This window comes from Cibotium barometz, chromosome 15, assembly GCF_041138505.1.
Source record: "Cibotium barometz isolate CiBa-2024 chromosome 15, ASM4113850v1, whole genome shotgun sequence".
Taxonomy (NCBI): domain Eukaryota; kingdom Viridiplantae; phylum Streptophyta; class Polypodiopsida; order Cyatheales; family Cibotiaceae; genus Cibotium; species Cibotium barometz.
The window spans coordinates 20464290-20487014 of NC_141060.1; the positions used below are offsets into that span (position 1 = coordinate 20464290).

General features: G+C 44.1%; 1 protein-coding gene across 12 annotated transcripts in view; it reads right to left on the reverse strand.

Moving 5' to 3' along the window:
* The window catches only part of LOC147631042 (uncharacterized), a 65764-nt gene that overhangs the window by 37424 nt on the left and 5615 nt on the right, over positions 1-22725 (reverse strand). For 3 of the 12 annotated variants that reach the window (XR_015267515.1, XR_015267522.1, XR_015267523.1), the window contains 5 exons: positions 22190-22264; positions 21496-22040; positions 20879-21110; positions 20728-20782; positions 10476-10907 (listed from right to left, as the gene is read on the reverse strand). Coding sequence is in view for 2 of the 12 variants with exons in the window: in XM_086809374.1 (XP_086665500.1) it covers positions 21846-22040; positions 22190-22264 (270 nt within the window). In the remaining 10 variants the exon portion in view is untranslated. Of the gene's footprint in view, positions 1-10475; positions 11494-18608; positions 20522-20727; positions 20783-20878; positions 21111-21389; positions 22041-22189; positions 22265-22725 lie in introns of those variants that run through there. The other 9 variants (XR_015267518.1, XR_015267517.1, XR_015267519.1 and 6 more) reach the window with 5 other exon arrangements.

A 22725-nucleotide genomic window follows, 5' to 3' on the forward strand; every position in this document is an offset into this window, starting at 1 on the left:
ATGCAGATGACATCATCCCTAAAATTTAGGGAACTGCTATTTTTGGCAGTGTCGGAATTGAAAAGTGTTCGCGTCAGTTTGTGCGGAATGTCAAGGGGACCAAAAGCTGACAAAGGACTGTTGTGAGAATGTGAACCAGTTAGGAGATTTTTAGCCTGGAAGATTGCATGTGGAAAAGGCTTAAAAATATGCCAAGTGTCAAATTTTGGTGCATTTTCCTCATAGAGAAGAGGGAAGCGTGGGAATTTGGGGAAGGAGGCTCATTTTGCAGCCATCGTGGTGTTTTGTGGCAAGAAAAACAGCTATGGTGGTGCACTCCCTTGCCCTACAACTCAGGAATTGAGGGTTGAGCTTGCTCCCCACCGCCTCTTTCTCTCTTTCTCTCTCTTGCAGACTATGGAAATGCTTTCATCAGATAAAATCAGGTACAATTGTGTGAATTTCATGCTTATATGCAAAGGCTAGTTGCCTCCTTGAAGAGGAACAGGTGTAGTTGGTTCCTACACCAAAGCAGGGACAGAAGAGGGTAATAACCTCTTCAAAACAATGCTGTTTCAGCACTGTTTAGGTGCTGTTTTTGGGCTGTTATGTTGCCCGGTTGATGCCAAAATGCAGTAGGACTTTGCTTTAGTCCTTCAGGACAGTACAAGGGTTATTTTGGGCTGAAAACAGAGCTGAAAACAGGCCTGTGCAGAAAATTACAGCAAGCTGAATTGTGATGTTTTGGACTCCATTGGGTAGCTTGATGCCTATGGAAGTGAGCCTGTCAGTTGGGATTCATTCTGAGATGTTATGGAACAGTTTTAATGCAGTTATGCTGGCAAAATTCTTCTAGAATTTGTAAAATTCAGCTGATGTAAGTAGAGTGCTTTGTAATTTCCAACCTTTTAACAATAAAGAAATACCGCAAGGGGCGCCGGACTTCGGGGCCAATGTGTTGTTGAGCGAGGGAGCGAGGATTCTGTGAATGTGTGTCTCAGTAAGTCCAGGTTATTTGTGAATGAACTACCGCTTTATGTGTCCATAGACCGGTTTTATGGTTCCATTGCCGGGATAGGGTCCTCTTTTCTGCAAGAGCCCGGACACGGATTGGATTGGGTGAACAGGAGACACACATAGTGAGGTAGAACTGATTACAGGTGAGAAAGAGTACGGTCTCTTTCTTTGGATACAGGTTCCCTTAAACTTTTAGTTGAAAGTATGACAGACAAAGGGAAAGGCAAGCTCCCTGCCGAAGAGAGTTCCTCTTCTACTCGCAGACAACGTATAGAGGTGACAGGTGCTCAGGTGTCAGCCTCTGCTCGGATGGAGCCAGTAGTACAGCCAGTCTTGTTAGAGGAAGAACAGGAACAAGAGGATTTATTTCATGCGCAACTCCTGAGCATGGTTGGTACCTTTGAACAATTGGTGAAGAATCCCAAGATGAAGAGGTATTTGCAGTCAAGGACAGGGGATTCCCAGGCTGAATCATCTCAGCATGCAGTTGAGAGGGCACAAGAACAAATGCCAAGGATGCCACAGCATGTAGAGCAGACACCAGTAGTGGCAGCTGATCCAGTGCAGCATGTTACACAGGCACAGGTACATGCATTTAATGGCCAGGAAAGTAATGTGCAAAGGGTCATGCCGACCATTCCTCCATTCGTTGCTTTCCAGCCTGGCTATTTTGGTGGTGGATCTGTTTTCCAGGCCATGGCTAGACCGCCCACAGTTTTGCCAGGATTGATGTCAAGAGGGTCACCAGGAATGATGCCTATGGAAGCTGTGAACCCTCTTTATGCCAATATAGGTGTGCAGCCCGGATTTCAAACTTATTTTAGTCCAGCTTTGGGGCCCGCAGCACCTGTCAGTGTGGCTGAATTTTCTCAACCTAGTGGACAAAGAGCAGTAAGGACTGATGCAGAAAAGGTGCAAAAGGATTACAAAGAAGGAGGTCAAGCAGTAAAGTTTGAGACTTTCAGTGGGATGCAAGACAAATTGAAAGCGCTGACTTTCATTCAGCAGTTTGATGTAGCATACACTGGGGGTAACTTTACAGAGTCTTCTAAGGTGCGGAAGGCTGCTACTTTCTTGAAAGGTAATGCATTACAGTGGTGGACCTCATTGTTGATGCAAGGACAAGCACCTGCTACATGGGTTCAGTTTAAACAGCAGTTCTCTTTTGCCTGGCTTACAAATACTTTTGAAGTGGATGTTATGACAGCATGGCACAAACTTGATGCAGCCAACTGTGTAAATTTGGAAGAGTATAATAAGAAGTTTTGGGATGCACTCTTGCCAGTAACTTCTTACAGGACAGTGCCATTGTCAGAGCAAATAGAAAAGTATTGCTGTGGTTTGCCCAAAGAAATCAGGGATTATTGCATTAAGACCAATGTTTCTAATATGACTCAGCTCATTGAGAATGCAAACATGGCTAATGCATTGCTACAGGGAGGTTCACGTGGCTTTAAGAGCACAGTGAATAAGGAACCTCAGGGCAAACAGGAACCACTTGTGAAGAGGGATTTCTCACCTAGACCATTCTATAGAAAGAAGCCATTTGAGAAGAAGACTTGGCAGTCACAACCTCAGAAAAGTGCTGGTCAAGGCAAAGGACAGAAGAGGCCACTATATGGCAAGTCATTTGAAGAGAGAAAGGCATTGATGCAAGCTGGGAAATGTTTCATCTGTGAACAGAAAGGGCATATGGCTGCAAAATGTCCACAACAGCCAGCAAAAGATGCCGAGGATAAAGAATGGCCACCCAAGAAGAAGACAATGCCGAGTGCAGGATTGGTACCTGACATGGTTGGTGACCAGCCATGTGATAATGCTACAGAATTGTGCAGAGCATGGGGTAAAATCAGAGATGCTACAGTGCTGATTTTCTTTGACCCTGGTGCTCGAGCCAACTTTATTTCACCGGCATTGGCAGCCAAGTTGGGAATTCGTGCTGAAGAGATGGGACCAGTTGGACAGGCTGATTTGGCATGCCCTGGGCATTCAGTTCCTGTCACTCCTATACTTGGCAAACTTCGCATGCATATACAGAGTTATGTGGACACAGAGGAGTTTCTTATCATGCCCTTGGAAGGATGTGATGTCTTGTTGGGAATTCCATGGTGTCATAGGAAACATGCAGTGTTGGATGCTTTCAACAAGAAAATCACAATTGTACATAGGGACAAGACTCATGTTTTGGATGTGAAGCTGAAAGGAGAGTCTGTCCCAGTTATTTCTGCTTCTGCTATAACTTCAGTAATGAAAAATCATCTTTCTGCGTACTTGGTTTTTGCAAAGCAAGTGAATGAAGTTGAAACTGATTTGTCTACACTAGACGAAGGTAGAAAAGCTTTCTTGGATACGTTCAGAGACTGCTTTTCAGAGTCTTTACCAGGAGAGTTACCTCCTGAGAGGCCAGAGGATCACGCCATAGATCTTATTCCAGGGTCTAGTCCGCCCAATAGGCCACCGTACAGGGTTAGTGCAGCCCAGCAGAAAGAGATTATGACACAGGTTAATGAGCTGTTAGAGAAGGGACTAATTCAGCCCAGTAGCTCCCCGTTTTGTTCACCTGTGTTACTAGTACAAAAGAAAGACGGTTCATGGCGAATGTGTATTGACTACAGAGCCTTGAACAAGAACACGATCAAGAATAGATTTCCGATTCCGCGCATAGATGATATTCTTGATCGTTTGCAAGGAGCACAAATGTTTAGCAGGATAGATTTGAAGAGTGGGTACCATCAGATTAGAATCAGACCCGAGGATGTGCACAAGACCGCATTTCGCACTACATTTGGTCTCTATGAGTTCTTAGTCATGCCCTTTGGATTGACAAATGCTCCTGCCACATTTAACAGAATGATGGATAGAATTTTCCGTCCTTACAGAAGCTTTGTGGGCACATTCTTTGATGACATGATAGTCTATTCAAAGAGTGAAGAGGAGCACAGAGACCATCTGACAGCAGTCTTTAATGAGCTGAAACACAACAGATTGCTCATTAATGGCAAGAAGAGTGAATTCTTTTTGGAAGAAATTCACTTCCTTGGGCACATTGTATCAAAGGATGGTGTCACAATGGATCCTGCTAAGATTGAAGCAATCGTTTCATGGCCAGATTTACAGACTGTGCATGATGTTCGCAGTTTTCTTGGCCTATGCTCTTACTACCGCAGATTTGTAAGGCATTTTGCAGAGATTGCTTCACCGTTACATGCGCTTGAAAAGAAGGCCATTAAATGGCAATGGACAGATAAAGAGAAATCAGCATTTAGATGCCTGAAACAGAAAATGACTACAGATCCTGTGTTGACATTGCCAGATTTGTCTAAATCATTTGTTGTGCAGTGTGATGCATGTGGGAACAGCATTGGTGCTGTCTTGATGCAGAATGGCCGAGTCGTGGCATATGAGAGTAGAATACTCTCTGACACTGAGAAGAACTATCAGATTTATGAGAAAGAGCTGTTAGCTGTGATCCATGCACTTACCAGTTGGAAACACTATTTGCTTGGTGCTGATTTTGTTGTGCAAACGGATCATCAGACGCTCAGATACTTTCTCACACAGGCAAAGTTATCAGAGAAACACATGCGCTGGGCAAATTTTCTGTCAATGTTCCATTTTCAGATAGTGCATGTGGAAGGCAAGAAGAATGTGGTTGCAGATGCATTGTCTCGTAAACCACAAGTGTCAGCTGTTTCTATTTCTTATCACCAGGAATTGGATGATATGAAAGAGCAGTATGCCAGTGATGAAGATTTTTCCAGAATCTATGAGCAGCTAATGAATAATCAACATCATGATCACTATGTTCTGAAAGACGGCTTTCTCATGATGCATGGAAAGCTATGTGTGACTAAGGAGTTAAGACCGAAGGTAATGCTAGAAAGTCATGCTCCACCGTATGCTGGACATCGAGGCATTGATGCTACAGTGAAAGCGGTTGAGACTTTCTTTTATTGGCCAGCTTTGAGACGTGATCTTGATGCTTATGTCAGATCTTGCCTAGTATGTCAGAAGGTCAAGTTTGATAGACAGAAGGCACCTGGGTTATTGCAACCACTGCCTATTCCAGAGAGACCATGGGAAAGTATTGCCATGGACTTCATTTTTGATCTTCCAAGGACAACGACAGGAAATGATGGAATCTGGACTGTTATATGCAGATTCAGCAAGCAGGCACACTTCATTCCTGTTAGAAAGAAGATAAAGCCCGAGCACATGGTTAAGATTTTCATGCAGAATATCTTTAAATACCATGGTATGCCACAGTCTATAGTCAGTGATAGAGACCCAAGGATGACTAGCTTGTTTTGGAAAGCATTGTTTGAGAATATGGGCACGACCTTGAAATTCTCATCTTCTTTTCATCCTCAAACTGATGGACAGTCTGAAGAAGCTAACTCTACTGTCTTGGATCTGCTGAAATGTTATGTGTCAGAACATAAAGCAGCTTGGGAGCATTATTTGCCATTAGTAGAGTATGCTTATAACAATACAGTGCATTCCTCTACTGGCAAGGCGCCTTTTGAAATTGTTGAAGGTGGCAAGAAAGTACCTCCCATTCTGCAGACAAAGGATAAGATATTTGAAGCAGATCGGTATGTTGAGGGATGGCAAGAAGCGTATAAGAAGGTCAAATATGCCTTGGAAAAGTCACAAGCTAAGCAGAAAAGAGCTGCTGACATGCATCGTCGAGAGCTCTTGTTTAAAGAGAATGACTGGGTCTTATTGCGCTTTGAAAAGGCACGACTGAGAAAAAGAAAGGGCAAGGAACGTTTATTTCCTAAGCTGAGTATGCGATATTATGGTCCTTTCCAAGTCTCAGAGAAGATAAGTGATGTAGCATACAGGCTGAAATTGCCAGAAACCTGGAAGATACATAATGCATTTCATGTGAGCCTTTTGAGGCCTTTTATTGGCAATGTGCCAGAAGATATGGTGCCAGAGGAACAGCCTGAAGTGGAGGAATTGGATGAAATTCTGGTTCCTGAGCAGATTCTGGCCCATAAAGACAGAAAAGTGAAAGGACAAGTTGCAAGAAGATACTTGGTGAAATTCAGAAATTATTCACCAATGGATGCTAAATGGATGGATGAGGTTGAACTCGCTGATTCACCTCAATTGATGCAACTTTACAAGGAAGCCTTCCTGTTAGAACCTGCAATGGTTTAATATGCTTTTTGAAGCTGAATTCTGAATGACCTGTACATTTGTATTATATGTTTGGCAATGTACAGTTTTGACATTTGTTGTCAATGACTTAATCAATGAATGAACTTTCAGTGCTTTGAAGTTGTATCTGTTACGCTTCAAATGAATGATTTACATGCTGTGACACTAATAGTACAAGATATGCTATCGCCCTGTGTTGCATCCGGAAACATGTATTTGAAAGGCTTGAACCTGCGATGGCACAAATGGTAGTGGGGAATTCCTATCATCGCCCCGTGTCATCCGTTGGCAGGAGATACATGCGATGACACTAATCACATGGGGAATCTTGTGATCGTCCTGTGTCATCCGTTTGCATGTGGACTTGCAATCGAGGTCGCTTGCTTCTTTCAAGAGGGGGGTATGTCACCAGGAGGTGAAACTTTTTGCAGTTGTTTTCCTTATTTACATTTCTTTATAAATATATATTTTTCTTTTCTTTCTCTTTGGTTGCTGTTGCTTTCCCCCGGGATCTCTTGGAAGGGCTTGGGCCATTGCAATGTCAGAATGGGTCAGCCAGTGGGACTTTGGACCAGTGGTTGGCTAAGCCTGAGAACTGCACTGAAAGATGAATGACAGTGTCCAGGACATGGGCACTGAAAGATGAACGACAGTGTCCAGGACATGGCCACTGAATGAGGGTATAGGCCAGTTTACACTAGTAAGTGGAAGCCATCAAAATGTGAATGTATCTTGAATTCTAAGCAAATTCTGAAGTGACCATAGTGGTCAAAGATGGTCAGGAGACCAAAAGGAATGCAGATGACATCATCCCTAAAATTTAGGGAACTGCTATTTTTGGCAGTGTCGGAATTGAAAAGTGTTCGCGTCAGTTTGTGCGGAATGTCAAGGGGACCAAAAGCTGACAAAGGACTGTTGTGAGAATGTGAACCAGTTAGGAGATTTTTAGCCTGGAAGATTGCATGTGGAAAAGGCTTAAAAATATGCCAAGTGTCAAATTTTGGTGCATTTTCCTCATAGAGAAGAGGGAAGCGTGGGAATTTGGGGAAGGAGGCTCATTTTGCAGCCATCGTGGTGTTTTGTGGCAAGAAAAACAGCTATGGTGGTGCACTCCCTTGCCCTACAACTCAGGAATTGAGGGTTGAGCTTGCTCCCCACCGCCTCTTTCTCTCTTTCTCTCTCTTGCAGACTATGGAAATGCTTTCATCAGATAAAATCAGGTACAATTGTGTGAATTTCATGCTTATATGCAAAGGCTAGTTGCCTCCTTGAAGAGGAACAGGTGTAGTTGGTTCCTACACCAAAGCAGGGACAGAAGAGGGTAATAACCTCTTCAAAACAATGCTGTTTCAGCACTGTTTAGGTGCTGTTTTTGGGCTGTTATGTTGCCCGGTTGATGCCAAAATGCAGTAGGACTTTGCTTTAGTCCTTCAGGACAGTACAAGGGTTATTTTGGGCTGAAAACAGAGCTGAAAACAGGCCTGTGCAGAAAATTACAGCAAGCTGAATTGTGATGTTTTGGACTCCATTGGGTAGCTTGATGCCTATGGAAGTGAGCCTGTCAGTTGGGATTCATTCTGAGATGTTATGGAACAGTTTTAATGCAGTTATGCTGGCAAAATTCTTCTAGAATTTGTAAAATTCAGCTGATGTAAGTAGAGTGCTTTGTAATTTCCAACCTTTTAACAATAAAGAAATACCGCAAGGGGCGCCGGACTTCGGGGCCAATGTGTTGTTGAGCGAGGGAGCGAGGATTCTGTGAATGTGTGTCTCAGTAAGTCCAGGTTATTTGTGAATGAACTACCGCTTTATGTGTCCATAGACCGGTTTTAGGTTCCTCTGCAAGTCTGGCGCGATGGAATGAAAGGATGGAATGTTAGCCTTCATAGCGAACGCAAAGTGTTCTCATAGTGTTCGAGATCTTGGGTATCTTGGATGAGCTTTGCTTGGATTCTTTCCTTTTATGAAAGGACAATTTACATGGACACTATGCAATTGAGGACAGCTGCAATGCAAGTAGGAGAAAATGTGGTACACCTCACATACCTCTACCATGCACATGGCTATTGTAGAGCAAGCAACCAGCCTATGGGTAGCAAGGGCAACAAGCAATGTCCTCTGGGCAGCAGAAGAAGGGAAAGAAGTGGATGAAAGGTCACGTGTGAAGGCGGCTAGGCATAGAAGCAGCCGGCCAGCACTTGGGCAGTCATGGGCTCACATGAAACAGTCATGGAGCATAAAAACAGGCCGATAGCTTTATAATTGGCCGACTCGGAGCATTGGTGCATATATAATACGTGGAAAGCCAAATCATCATATTCATTTGCTTTCCTAAGTGTTAGACTTCGCATCTGCTTTCCTAAGTGTTAGACTTCACATTTCTCTATAGGTAAGTGGGTCACAGAGCTGTGATTTGACCTCTTCATTCTCAGCAGCCACATCTTGTACTTGAATTTCAGTTGTATTACTTCTTTCTTGTGCATAATACAGAGCAGTAGCTTAGGACCCTTGTGTGTGCGGTATGTGTGATTCCGCCGCACTCTTCTTTCTATCTCTGGAAAACCCTAGCACATAGGCGCAAGTGTTCTACAATTGCGAACATCCATACCATTGAGATAGATAGGGCTAGGATACAAGATTTGGGAGGAACTTGCATTGATAGAGCAGCATGTCTGTTGGACTCTGAGTCTCAACATAAGGCAAGGCAACAACAATAAGATGGCAAGGAGGTTCGAGGTTGGAGCCCTACATTTCAAAAATTGATGAGTTCTCCTAACAATGTCGCATAGTGAAGGACCAATGCAAGCTACCAACGCAAGGAGGGCATGTCTGGATGGAACGATGCTCAGCATGACAGAACCTTGACGCTTTTTCCCCAAATTTCAAGTTTCGTGTTGGTGCTGTTACTTGGAGGAAGGACTACGGAGCCGATTCTCCAAACCTCCAGAACTTGGCCATTCAAATATTACACCAAGTTTTCTCTTCCAAGCCATTGGAGCACTTATGGAGCACCTTCAGCCGCATCCACACAAAGAAAAGGAACCGTCTTGGAGCAGAGAAAGCGGATGGTCTCATCTTTGTTTGCTAACAAAGACGAAGCAAGAATATACATAAGATTTAACAAGTGAAAACATTATTTCCCAGATTTACTTTAAACTTTTAGGCAATTTCTACTGCTGTTTCGTAAGTTCACAAGTTTGAAGTACATGTTGGCTTTGTTTAAGAGGCGTAGAGGATGTTGAGAGCGAGCCTATTTAGGCTCAAGATGATGTTCCAAGTGATTAACTATAAGGAAGATGAAATGCCCATTCCTGACCGTCTAGATGTAGAATATACTACATAGATTCTGGAGTATAGAGTCCACACTCTAGGCTCTTGTTCCTCTACAATCTTAAGTATGAATTTGGTTTTATTGCATAACTATGTTCGCTGTTAAATGACAAACCCCCCTGCCCCCCCCTCCTAATGTGGCATTTCTGTTTCCATTTCGCCCCCCTGAAAAAATTTCATTTCCATTTCCCAGTTTCCCACAATTTCACACTGAATCTGCACACATAACAACCCAAAGTCCTAATGATGTGTCTCATGGTTCTCCCTCTCCAAGGCTGCAAATGCAACCATGAAGGAGACCGTTAAAATGCCTTAGGAACACCTAGCAATAAAATTCCTTCAAGAGCAGGCTCTCCTACATCCCCAAAACAAATGAGAAATAGTCCCCAGCTGTAAATTGCATAATACACAGACCAACTGTTCTGTGATCCAGTGCCTAGCATGGTGTTTCACCAACAGACATTCATATAACATTAGCCAAATGAAGGGTTTCAATTGAAAATACAGACAACTCCAATTCTTTTGGAGTCAACAATCCTTGGAGAAAAAGACCCCCCATTTTCCAGTTGAAACTAGGGAATCAAGCATATGCACTTTGTCCAGCTTGGGTAGGTTTTGGTGAGCCAGGCATTTCCACATCTCCAGTCCTTTCGCCGATTCGAACTTCTGGCTTGGATTGAGATTTCTTGTATCGTATCCCACTTAAATTCTTTGCCCAAGGATCACCCTATCAATGCTTCTGAGACGAAACTGCTCCCTAATGACTGGCCATAGTTTCCACAAACACATCCGAAAGTCCCACAAGTCAGCCCAAACTTGCAGCCCTTTCTTGTGAAAAATGTAGGCCAACTTACGCATGCAAAGAACCAGATTGAGTCCTGGTCATGGGTGATTTCTTGCAAAACATTTCGTACAGTTTATACCAAACAAACGTGTTTCAATGCCACCGTACCTTTGGGACATTGCGTTGGAGACAGCACTGGAAAACAAAAAAATATGATTCCTTGAGGTTGTATTCATTAGAAAACTGGCAAAATGTGTTTCGTATAACAAAATCCGTTTCACTGCAACAATGCCGTTGGGACTGTTGCCACACACCACATTAGAGACATCTTGTGAGAATCAGCAAATGACTATCGTTTCATTTTTGGGGAAAAATTCTTCTTCATAGGAGCTCTTTGGCAATCATAACAAATATTGCAGTAATCCTCCCCCTAGAGAAAACATCCGCCAGTCAATGATGTCCAAACAGGATGAATTCAGAAACCCTCTAAGCTGCCAAGGCAGCATTCACCACTCTCAACTAGTAGGTCACTTTCTCACCGTCCCATCTTTCCACTTTAAAGGCCCTAACATCTTTGGCAGTTCTTTGGGGGGAGAGGGTTAGCTCAGCCACTCCGTGAGAATGACACCTGAAACCAGAAAGGAACAAAACATTTTGTACAGTTTCATACCGAACCAAATGCATTTCAATGCCACTGTACCTTTGGGGCTGTTGCCAAACATTGCTTTAGAGACAGCATTGGAAAACAAAAAACATGATTTCTCGAGGTTGAATTGATTAGAAAACTGGTGAAATGTATTTTGTATAAGAAAACTTTCATACAGTTTCTGCCAAACGAAATCCGTTTCAATGCAACTATGCCTTTGGGACTGTTGCCATGCACCACATTAGAGACATCTTGTGAAGCATCAGCAAATACCCAATGACTTCTCGTTTCATTTTTGGGGAAAAAACCTTCTTCATAGTCAACTGGAGCTCTTTAGCAATCATAACAAATATTGCAGTAATCCCCCCCCTAGAGAAAACATCCACCAGTCAATGATGTCCAAACACGATGAATTCAGAAACCCCCTAAGCTGCCAAGGTAGCATCCACCCCTCTCGACTAGCAGCGTCACTTTCTCACCGTCCCATCTTTCCACTTTAAAGGCTCTATCATCTTTGGCAGTTCTTTGGGGGGAGAGGGTTAGCTTAGCCACTCTGTGAGAATGACACCTGAAACCAGAAAGGAAATTCAATAAGAAGTGGACTCCAGAAGAAAACTTAGTGGCACACCATTCTGAAGCTCCAAGTGGCAAATTCCAGCTGCCACTGTCCAAAAAATGCATGTCCACAAGTAAAGCCTCTTGCTCCTCTTCGTTTTTTGATGTTGCTTGGTTTGCCAGATGGTGCATGGGATTCTAGAACCGTGTGGTTGACGATAGCTGTCAACTCCAACCTGCATGTGACAAAGACTACCTAGCAGCCCTAGGCATCAGCTTCACGAAAATTCCAGCTGCCACTGTCCAAAAATGCATGTCCACAAGTGAAGCCTCTTGCTCCTCTTCATTTTTTGATGTTGCTTGGTGTGCCAAATGGTGCATGGGATTCTAGAACCCTGTGGTTGACAATAGCTGTCAGCTCCAACCTGCATGTGACTAAGACTACCTAGCAGACCTAGGCAAGTCTGCAACTATATGGCATGAATGAGGGCAAGGATCTATCAGACCTGAACTCTCATCCTTTCAAGATACGACTACCTGCAGCTTTTCTTTTTCTTTTTTTTGGCAGGAGGTGGGGGGGGCGGTTATTTTTATGAACGGCCATGAGCCAATGGGACCAAACTGATAATCATAAGCCAATCATCTCCAGACAAGTAGAGAATCCAAGCAATCCACTAAGGCTATTTACAACCTGTAAATCAAGTCATCAACAATAAAGTCCACAGAAAAAAACTTATACTCCAGCCTTGTATATACGCATCAATGCTACCTGACTTAGCTAGGCAGTGCCTATCAATGTACTCCAAGCAATCTATCCCAAAATTCAGAAATGGCACATGCACAAAGAGTGTGCATGTAGCATCCTCTCCTACTAATCATATTGGCAAGGCATCTGGTAAATTCCAACTAGCCAGCAACCTGGTTATGACCTATCTTAGCAGTGGACCATTCCATGTGTTCTTCCATGGCAAACCAATCAGCTTCATGAAAGCGCACCTCATTGTAACCCACTCTTCAAATATATCATGGAGAAGAGTACCATTAAGCTCCCAAATATAAGTAGCCAAGCCTTCCATGCTTCTTGTAGACAAAGGGAAAAGTAGCTGCAAATAAAGATCAGGTGGTGCAAACAAAGCCCAACTGAAGCAAATCCTCCAATTGATCATGTAACTACAGTTGCTCCAAATTGCAGGAGCTTCCAGTACTCAAGTGATAATTATCATGATCTTGACAACAAGAATAAATTGCCAAATGGCTAGAAAATGAAAAGATACTAAGGAATTCTGTACCATCAGGCTTGCTAAGCACCTTCTCCTTGAGGAGAATGGAAAATATTAACTAAATTTTGGACAGTTATGGAGTGCATTGAGGACCACGAGAGTAGTGATTCCGCCTAGATCAAGAAATTGCAAGACAAAAACATTGTATTCCTAGGACATAGCTGTTCATTCGCATTGCCTCCACATGTGCTGCTTAAGCGCCTTCATGGTGCTCCACCACGATCCACTAGCCCAGGCCTACAAAAAAGCTGATGATATGTGACACTGGCACATCTCTTCCCACACCTCCAATCTCACATTGACACTCCTTTTTTTTTCCCGACTGGCCTTAGGCCAGAGATCCTCCCGTAGTTACTGATTTTTCACCGCCCATAGGTGCCCGCCTGTAGGCAATTAATTATCCATCCATAGGTGATGCTGCCGAGGATGCACCAAGGGGGGTTTTGAACCCAGGACCTCTTGGTCCTAGGCAAGCACCTTCACCACTTGAACTATCACCTCATTGGCCACATTGGCACTCCTTTAACTCATATGTCTTGCACACTGCTTTTGTCAAGTCCCAATTGATGCTAAAACTGGTGGTAAGAAGAAGGTTCCAAGGAAAATACTACAACTCAAACTTGTTGTAGTGTCACTTGAATCATCTTTCTTTGAGATGCAGTGAACTAATATTGTCTCTTGACCAAAGGGAATCCCCTAAGCTCATGGTCCGCTTGACACCTTCAGACCTTGCCATGCCAATGTTACTGCTTATTGAATTCACCCCACTTAGATTGTGTTGGCTGCAAAACACTGCATGATTGACATTGCTGCTGCTGAGGCAAAGGTCATTGCCCAAGGTACTAAAAATTGTGGACTAGTTGTGCATATGTGCAAGTGTTGGAATACGAGGAACATGAAACATGGTATACCACTCTCCAAAATGTCAAGCATGGGGCTAATAAGTATGGCCAAGAGGTCTCCCTCAGCTACTTCACGTAGAAAGGTCGCTTGATGGCCATGCAAAACATGTCCTGGATCTGGATTCTGAAGCTGATGAGGGGACCGTAGCCAACATCGCGCCCGGGGGGGGGGGTCAAGGTAACTCCTCTTGGGGTCCGTAGCAGCCTGAGGTAGGTCCACCAAATCCGCTGTATGGGTGTCCTCCTCCTCTTGGGTCCAGAAGAAGCTAGTGATGGTCGGCTGGTGAGGGAGGGGTCGAGGTGGCGGGGGCCGAAGCTCTCTCGAGGAAGTGTCCTTGTGTCTACAAAGCGAGCGAGCGAGCGCGCGCGCGCGAGAGAGAGAGAGAGAGAGAGAGAGAGAGAGAGAGAGAGACACACACACACAGAGAGACAGAATGATTAAGCGGAATGCAAAACGGAAGCAAAACACACAAGAAACCCCTAATACTATTGTTTGCATTATGTTCAATGAAAATGTTTGCAACAGAATTTCATGTACAGAATGTTGCCGAAGATGTGATCTCCGATCTCACCCCAGCACTACTGCACATCATTTTCCTCCAAGCAATTAATCCTCAAAGAACCACTCCTGACAGATGCCCTGTCACGTGCACACCCTTCAGGTGTACAGTGACATGGCATCATTTCTAGCATCAGAATCATCATCAAATATTTATCAAATATTTATATATGATTTATCAGGCATTTTACAGGCATTAAAAGCATTTAATTCAGCTTGTACATCATTGTATGGGGCTGGAATGGCACCTACAACAGTGTACACATCATCTGCATCTCATGGAACATTTCAAGCATTTAAAGCTAAGCATATAGGCAAGCATGGAGGCAGCCGACAGCAGTATTATGGCCTTTATGGGCTGTTATTCAGGTCGGGTTGCTGGCCGACAGGCCCTGCTGGCCGACCAGCAGCCTACACATATATAAGGCCTGACGCCTCTCATTCCAGGACAGAAGTCAGCATTTCAGCAGTGGTCTTCAGCGTTTTCCTTCCAAGATCCTTGGGGACAGCAAGACTTCATCGCATGTAAGCATCTCAGCATTCATCCTCAGATTTCAGCATAAAGACATCTCTCATACTCCTACAGAGAGGGACAACCAGCAGCATAAGGGTTTACCTCAGCATTGGAGCAGGGATCAGATTTCATTCCTCATTCTTCAGCATGTTTCCCTCTCTTCCAGGGGTAGACATCATCTAGGACAGCATAGATCCATTTGGATCTCATTGTAACCTCATTCATCATCTAATATAGCTGCATTGCATTGCATTGACACTCATCTCTCTTGTGTCCATCTCAGTTAATCATCTCTTAAGTAAAGTGTAGCACTAATCCAAGGTTGCTTAACATCGATCAGTCTCCGCATGTCACATGCCCTATAAAAAAGTGAGAGAAGCAATATTCAATCGTTGTTTATATAGAAGAGGCAGGTGTTGCCTGACTGCCCACAGGCTGCCCTACCCTAGGCGCCTATGTATGGGCATGTCTTCTAGGCCCTGAAGATCTACAGGTGTGTCACTCTCCCCCAGCTGTCCTCAGCTGCATGGCCTCTTGATAAGCTTTCAACAGCAGGCATGACTCTTTCATGATCATCGAGCCAAATGGCTTGCTGTATCGGATAGTCCTTAAGCTTGAGGAGATACTAAAGTTGCTTCCGACCAGAACCGCGCCGCTTGTATTGGTGTAAAACAACCTGCTCCAACAACACCACCTCCTCAATCCTCCATCGTCTACCAACTCGGATTCATCCTCGTCCGGCACAACACTGCGCTTGGTTCATGATACTCGACAAGATTGCTCAAATAGAACGTCAAATGCATCTTCCAAATGATCCATAACTCCAACTTGAAGACTAAGCTTTTGGATGATCTGCAATGTTAGAATATATCATCTCCAAATGGTCTACTGCATCACCTTTTCATGTTTGTACTCGTCATTTTATGAGACCCTGAATTGGCATATTTTAGCAGATATTATTCAGCATCTTTCTACCATTTTTTAGGCAATTTACAGCATTTTATGATACTAGTCTGCTGTCGGCCTGCTACCAGCACTCTGGGGGAGCATATAAGGGCTGACCCCATTTCCCCCATTCCATCGCATTCTCTTGCATCCACTTGAGATCATTAGCGGCTGCTTCTGCTTCTGCTTCTTGCACAGCACCTACGGGCTTCCCTCGTGCAATAAACATCAGTTTCCAACATTTACAAGTTTTGTACCTGGGCCTACATCTGTGTTTTCTATTTGCTTCACTTTCTTTCATGGTATCAAAGCAAAACGATGACCTGTGAGCAGAAGAAGAGGCTTCGACAGTTTGCTGCGTTTTCTGCAGATTTCAGCGTAGAAGGTGCTGCGTTTTCTTCCAGGAGCAGAGGCTTCCTCAAGATTGCTGCATTTTCTTCATCTGACGCTTGGGACTATTGTATTTCTGAATTTTCAGCAAAGATTGCTGATTTTTATGCTGATTGGATTGCTGAAGCCCTCTACTAGGTGCTAAGGACAAGGATCTACATCTTGGAGAGATCTTCCTTCTTCCTCTCCTTTCAGTTTCCCACCCTCCCTCCCTTTCTTCTTGCTGTGCACAGCTTGAGAGGAGGATTTGCTGATTTTTTATTCAGCCCCTTTCTTAAGAGAAGGTTGGACATGGCTTCAAGAGATTCTCCTGCTGCTCCTTCTATAGTTTCTTCTCCAGTGTCTGGATCTCCCACCCACCCTCTCTTCTAGTCTTTCTTGAGGAGGTTTGGATTCTTGGTGGTGATGGCTTCTGGAAACCCCCCCTTACTTCTACCAACTATCAGATTTGGTCATACTGGACTCAGTTCACTTTGGAGGCTTCTTGTCTTTGGGTTGTTGTTGCTTCTCCTAAGTTATTGGATCCTGTTTATCGGGGAGTTTATGATGCTTCTGCCAGAATGGTTATCATCCAATCTTTGACACCTTCCATACAGGGGGAATTTTTATCTACTTCTTATGATGCCTCTCAACTGTGGCTTGAACTTCAAAGGCGGTATTCGGACTCAGGCATTGCCTCAAAACATCAGGAGACTAGGGCCAAAGTGGCCCCCTTGTCAGTTTCACGTTCTCTTTCTCCCTCTCCACAGGACACAATCCTAGTGACCACAGCTATGGCTTCTTCAATAGAGATTAGGGTCACATCAGATGAGGTTGAGGATCATCCACTGATTTCTTCCTCCGTTAACATTGCAGATAATCATGCCTACCCTCTCCATGGTGTTGATATTTCTTCGAGTTCCCCTCCTATGCTACAAGATATGCTTTCAGAGGAGGATTTCACTTCTTATGTTCCAGAGGAGGCATCTTTAGAGAATTCTCATTGGTGGTTACTTCCACTATTTTAGAGTCTATTTTGGTTCAGACTTCAACCCTAGCAGATTCAGTTATCCCTCATGATCCTCTTGTGCCAGACATTACTTCATTTCCTCCTTCTCCAGAGAAGGATTCATCGTCTAAAGATCATCTTTCTCCTATTGTTGGAGAATCTTTACCCCAAACAGTATTTTCATCTAGCGTACCTTTGGTGGATTTTGGAGTTGCTACCTCTGCGGTTTCTCCGGTGACTGCTCTATTGGTGGTGGTTCCTAGCCCTTCTCCATGCATTTTGGTGTCACCGACTCCTACTTCACCAATACCTACAGTTGTTTCTTCAGAGGAGTCTACTACGGTACCGATTCTTGTTGTAGATACAGAGAAGGTACCATTTTCTTTGGAGCTATCTGTGATTCCCTTTTTTGAGAACAACTTCTTCTGGATTGATCTCGGTGCTGCTTCTACATCACATGCTTTGGATGTGTCCATTATTGCAACTTGTACCTCTTCCTTCCAATTTGAGAGGAGGTGGCGTTCTTCTTCGTCTAGTGTTCGTTGATCCTTTTCAATCTTATATGCTTTACAGGACATTGATCAACCAAAGGATCCCCCGAACCAAACTTCGACTACTTTTGGAGTTCTTACTTCAGCGTGCTGGTATTGGACCAACCCTATGGCGCTGAAGAGGAGGTGTTGGAATATATCATCTCCAGATGGTCTACTACATCACCTTTTCATGCTTGTACTGGTCATTTTATGAGACCCTGCATTGGCATATTTTAGCAAATATTATTTAGCATTTTTCTACCATTTTTTAGACATTTTATAGCATTTTATGCTACTGGTCTGCTGTCGGCCTGCTACAGCTGGCCGACCAGCACTCTGGGGCGTATATAAGGGCTAACCCCCTTTCCCCCATTTCATCTCATTCTCTTGCATCCACTTGAGGTCATTAGCAACTGCTTCTGCTTCTGCTTCTTATCGTTGTACAGCACCTACGGGCCTCCCTCGTGCTCAGCTTTCAGCAATGAACATCAGTTTCCAGCATTGACAGGTCTTGTACCTGGGCCTACATCTGTGTTTTCTATTTGCTTCACTTTCTTTCATCAAATGGATCTTTCTTCTTATGAAGAAACTTCCGTGAATTGCTTGAGCCGTTGCTTCTGGATCTTAACATATACCCAATCTTATGCTTACGATGCTTGTCGGCTTCTCGGACCTGTTTTGTCTCGATATCCTGTATCTCTTCCCGAACTATGGAACATTTGGTCCATGTCTTGAACCACCTGAATGTCCTCAGGGCGTCTCAAGAGTCTCATCATCGGATTGACAACCAGACCATACACAAACTCAAAGGGAGTCTTCTTTGTTGACACCTACACTGTGTCATCGATGGCATGCTTCACCGTTGACAATAACTCCCGAAGAGTTTGATGTCTCACGCCACCAAGCACGGAGCTTGTGACACCTCAAAGGGGCATCTGTCCATAGTTGACAACCGTTTTTTGAAACATGTTTCCTCACATTTCATACTTCTCCCATGCATTTCTTTTTCTTTTCTTTTCTTCTTTTTTTTCCCCTTTTTTTTTGGGGGGGGGGGGGGGGGAAGGGGGGGGGGGGTGTGTACAAGCTCCAAACAAAACCTAAATATTCATTAGATATTGCTATCAAGCTTCAAAACAAAAAGATCCAAACAAAACCTAAATATTCATTAGATATTGCTATCAAGCTTCAAAACAAAAAGAAAAAAATGGCAAACGCCCCCCTCCAGTACCCCTCCCCTCCCCAATGGCTGGGAGCTTTCACACGCTACGACATCCCCCTAGCGGTACTAGGATCAGACGGGACCAGCAATCATTTTCTCAATAGGATGTCATGGGCGTCTAACCCTCTGCCCAGCAAAGGACTTTAGCCCTCGCTCTCGTAGCGATCGGATCATCGGCTTCCAAACCCCGCCGACACAAGTAGCTCGAGACTCATCTTGGAGACTCTGGTTGCTCTAGGAGGGCCGACCTTTGACTCAGATTCACTGGACCCTGGCAAGTGGGAGCGAACAGACCTCGGTAGCCCAGAGAGCCCTACCACCCCCTTTTTTCGTTGCTCGGCGAGGCTAGGCCGCAAGATCCAGATGCATGAGTAGGTACTCTCGCTTCAGCAGACCATTAGACATCTCACCTAGCTTCCTCAGAGACCATGAGACAACTTTCGACCTACCAAGGTCACACTTTTCCTCCGGCAGGTAACTCATAAAAGTTTAGCAGTTGGCACGTGGCTGGCCATTGGTGGTCATCCTCCATAGTGCATGAGGTCAACAACCCGCAGGAGTCGCAGAAACATTGCCTTTGGAACTGCACCAAAGCGCAGCATGTGTAGCTAAGCATTCTTCGTCTATTCACCACCTCTCACACTGTTAAGGGACAGTTGCATGGGTGACAGAGTCACGGCATTGCAGAATAGAGTCTATCTCCACCCTCATCTCTTCAGTAGCAGCTAGTCCCCCGACACTTGTCAAAGGTGGGAGATCATTAGCAGCATTGCCACATGGCACATTCGGCAGGCACAATGCAACAAGACCATTGAGGGCCCCCTCACACCCCCGCCACCCCCCCCAACCCACCCCAAGTGGAGGCTTCATGTCATATGGACAGATATCTATCATTCATACCCTCCATGGCCAGAGAGGAAAGCTACAGTCGGACTTTATGCGGAGACGTCGAGAGGCCTTCCTACACATCTGGCAACAGGGCCCCTTCCTCTCGGACATTGCCAGTGACCTCACTTGGCACTACAAGCCACCGGTTTAGCACATAAGGAACCATGTGTCACGCCACCAAGCCGCGCCCACGCAAGGGGGAGGGGGGGGGGCGTTTTGTGTTTAAGCACAGGCATAAGCAAGAAGCTTATACAATAAAAGGGCTTAACCCTAGGACGCGAACAGACGAGCTACCACACCCACATCGGGGGAGTCACATTTGCGACTTGAAGGCAAGACACTTGATTCAACAAGGCTAAGGTAAGCTCTCGACTTGAAGAGACCGAAAGGACAATGGTATGAGGAATACCTTGGGCCGACTCCGGCTTTGGCTACATCGACACTCTCTGATTCAAGCTGGTTGTTGATTATGGCATCTATGGGAGGGAAAAAAAAAAGTGTGACACTAGCTACATATGCAAAAGTATCCATGTGATGCTACAAGGTGACAATGCGTGGTCATACAGTTATATAATCGAATGCAAAATAGCATCTCCCCTCTATGACAGGAGTTCACTATGTCATATCAAATGGAAGGAGTCAAGACTTGTTGAGTAATGGGTCGCTTCCTGATTTCTCCAAGTACAAAACCCCCCTCTGCCCCTTCTGACCCTTCCGCATCTCTATGTTCTAGACTAAGAAGGGCATGCTCAAATAGGTCCCAAGTTGCAGAATGATTGTATGGCAAGTTCAACCTTAAAGACTTGTATACCAAAAGGAAAACCTGTGTTCAGCAAAAAAAAAACACTACTACTCAGCCAAACCAATCATGAAGCAGACAAATCTTAAGTAGCAAGCAAAAGAAAACCAGGCAGACTTTTGTAAATCAGGCTTGAGAGGATAAAGTAAGGTCTAGACTTGATTAAATCAAACTGAAAAGCTAGTATAAAAAGAGCATGCAGCAATCCTGAGAAATGAAGATAGGCTTACCTTTGCAATATGCACATGCATGAGAACTAACCTTCACAAACTCCACCATCCTACTCTGCAGAGAGAATATCGATACTGTTCTTAATATTTTGATCAAGATTTACATGGTTATTATCCAAAAGCAAAGCAGAAAATAGAAACACTTGAGAACCTGAGAAGCACTGCTTTCTCCTCCTCATTCTCCTTGATAGCAGGTCTCCAGGACTACATGGTTCTCATTTTTTTAGCCCAGTAATCCCAGAAGCTGCACTCTTCTTGCATTCATCAGGACACCTTAACACTCCACATAGGTCATGTTTCTTGCTGGAAACTAATGTACCTTGTGTAGCACTTACCTAGCACCTAAGCATTGGGATAGGTTGGCGCTATATCTGGCAGCATCCCTGAAGAAAAAACTATGTCAGACTCAACTTCTCATACAAATCCATGCTCCCTTTAACTCCTCCTAATGTGCAAGATTCTAATAACGTAAGAACATTGTTACAAGACAACTTGCAATCCACTTCCTCCCACAGTTCCATACAAGTACACTTTCTACTGACAAGCATAGCCAGACATTTCCACTTCTAACGCAAGTAAGTCACTGATGTGCTGAGAGAGTTACAGCAGGTCAACAATTTCATACAAAATAAGGACAATTAACTTCCGCTTCACACCAGCCAGAGATCAAATGGTAGGCATACAATTTGAATAGTGTAAACAAATAATGTTTGTTCCCAGGAACGACTATACAAAGGAGAAAAAAACGCCACTGGCGAGTTGTCTTACAATAGAAACCGAAATAGATCCTTGAAAGATCCGCCTCAGTAGCAACTGGTCTCCAGACCAACAGCAGCTGTTTCTCTCAATGGTCATCCTCACCACGTACTGTTGCCATTTGTGCTTGGCACAAAGCAGCAATAGCAAAGCAGTCCAACCACCGAACAGGATAAATGTCACATTGTCAGGTGAATGGTTTTGGCAAAACACACCGGTGTGCCAACATGCTCACCAACCAAGAAAAACGTTTGCACACATCCTGACCTGTACTTTTCCATGTGCATCTAAACATCATTCATCCAACTGTTCAATAACCACAGGCATGGCAGCCAATGAAAAGCCATGTCTGTCATGCAGCTTTACTTGCCAGTGATGAACGGATGACTTAAAGCTTGAGACACTGTTAGCCGCTTTTCAGGATCCAGCATGAATATTTTATCCAGAAGATCTTTGAAGTTGCCTAGCATTTTAAGGTCTTCATCAGCTGTTCCTTGGCCTGTTACCAGAGACCCAATGTCCTTCGGTTTGACGTTCACCAGAACACGTTTGATATTCTGTAAAATGCAGGGAATATTTGGGTCAGAAATTACTGAAAAGCAATTGCCCCACTCCTTGGATATCATTCAACATTGCAAGAAATAGCATAATCATCAACTGAAGGAGCAGCAGCTCAAAACTAGGCTAAAATGCTTAATAAAATTACCGTCTTTGTGACTGGGTCCTCTTCGACTGCACAGAAATTGTAATCCTGATCAAAATGCTTGGATGCAAAGCCAGCCTGAAAAAACAAAAAAACATATATATATACATATATCAACACCAGCAAGCAATCTACGAAAAATGCAGTGCACCAGTCACGTATGTACAAACACATTAATGCTACTTAGAATTAAGCTCAACTTAATGGGATGCCAAAAGCCGTTCATACCCCCCACATGGAAGAAAGGCAACCAGAAAGCCAGAGCTGCCCAGAGATATGCATGTTTTCTTCCAATCCACTAATAACCTTACCTTCTTAACTTAAGTGCCACAGAGGTCAAGCAACCAACTTTTGAACCACTATCAGTGGGATCCTAATGATTTCATGTCCATACCCCAGGAGAAAATCCTACGAGACCTAGTAATCAGTAGGTTTCACTAAGTGCCCATCAAAAAGTTCTTTTAGGGGCTTTTCTAATAAGTACAACCCCCTGTATGCCCGGCACACACACAGAGGAAGACTCACTCCCACATGCTCTA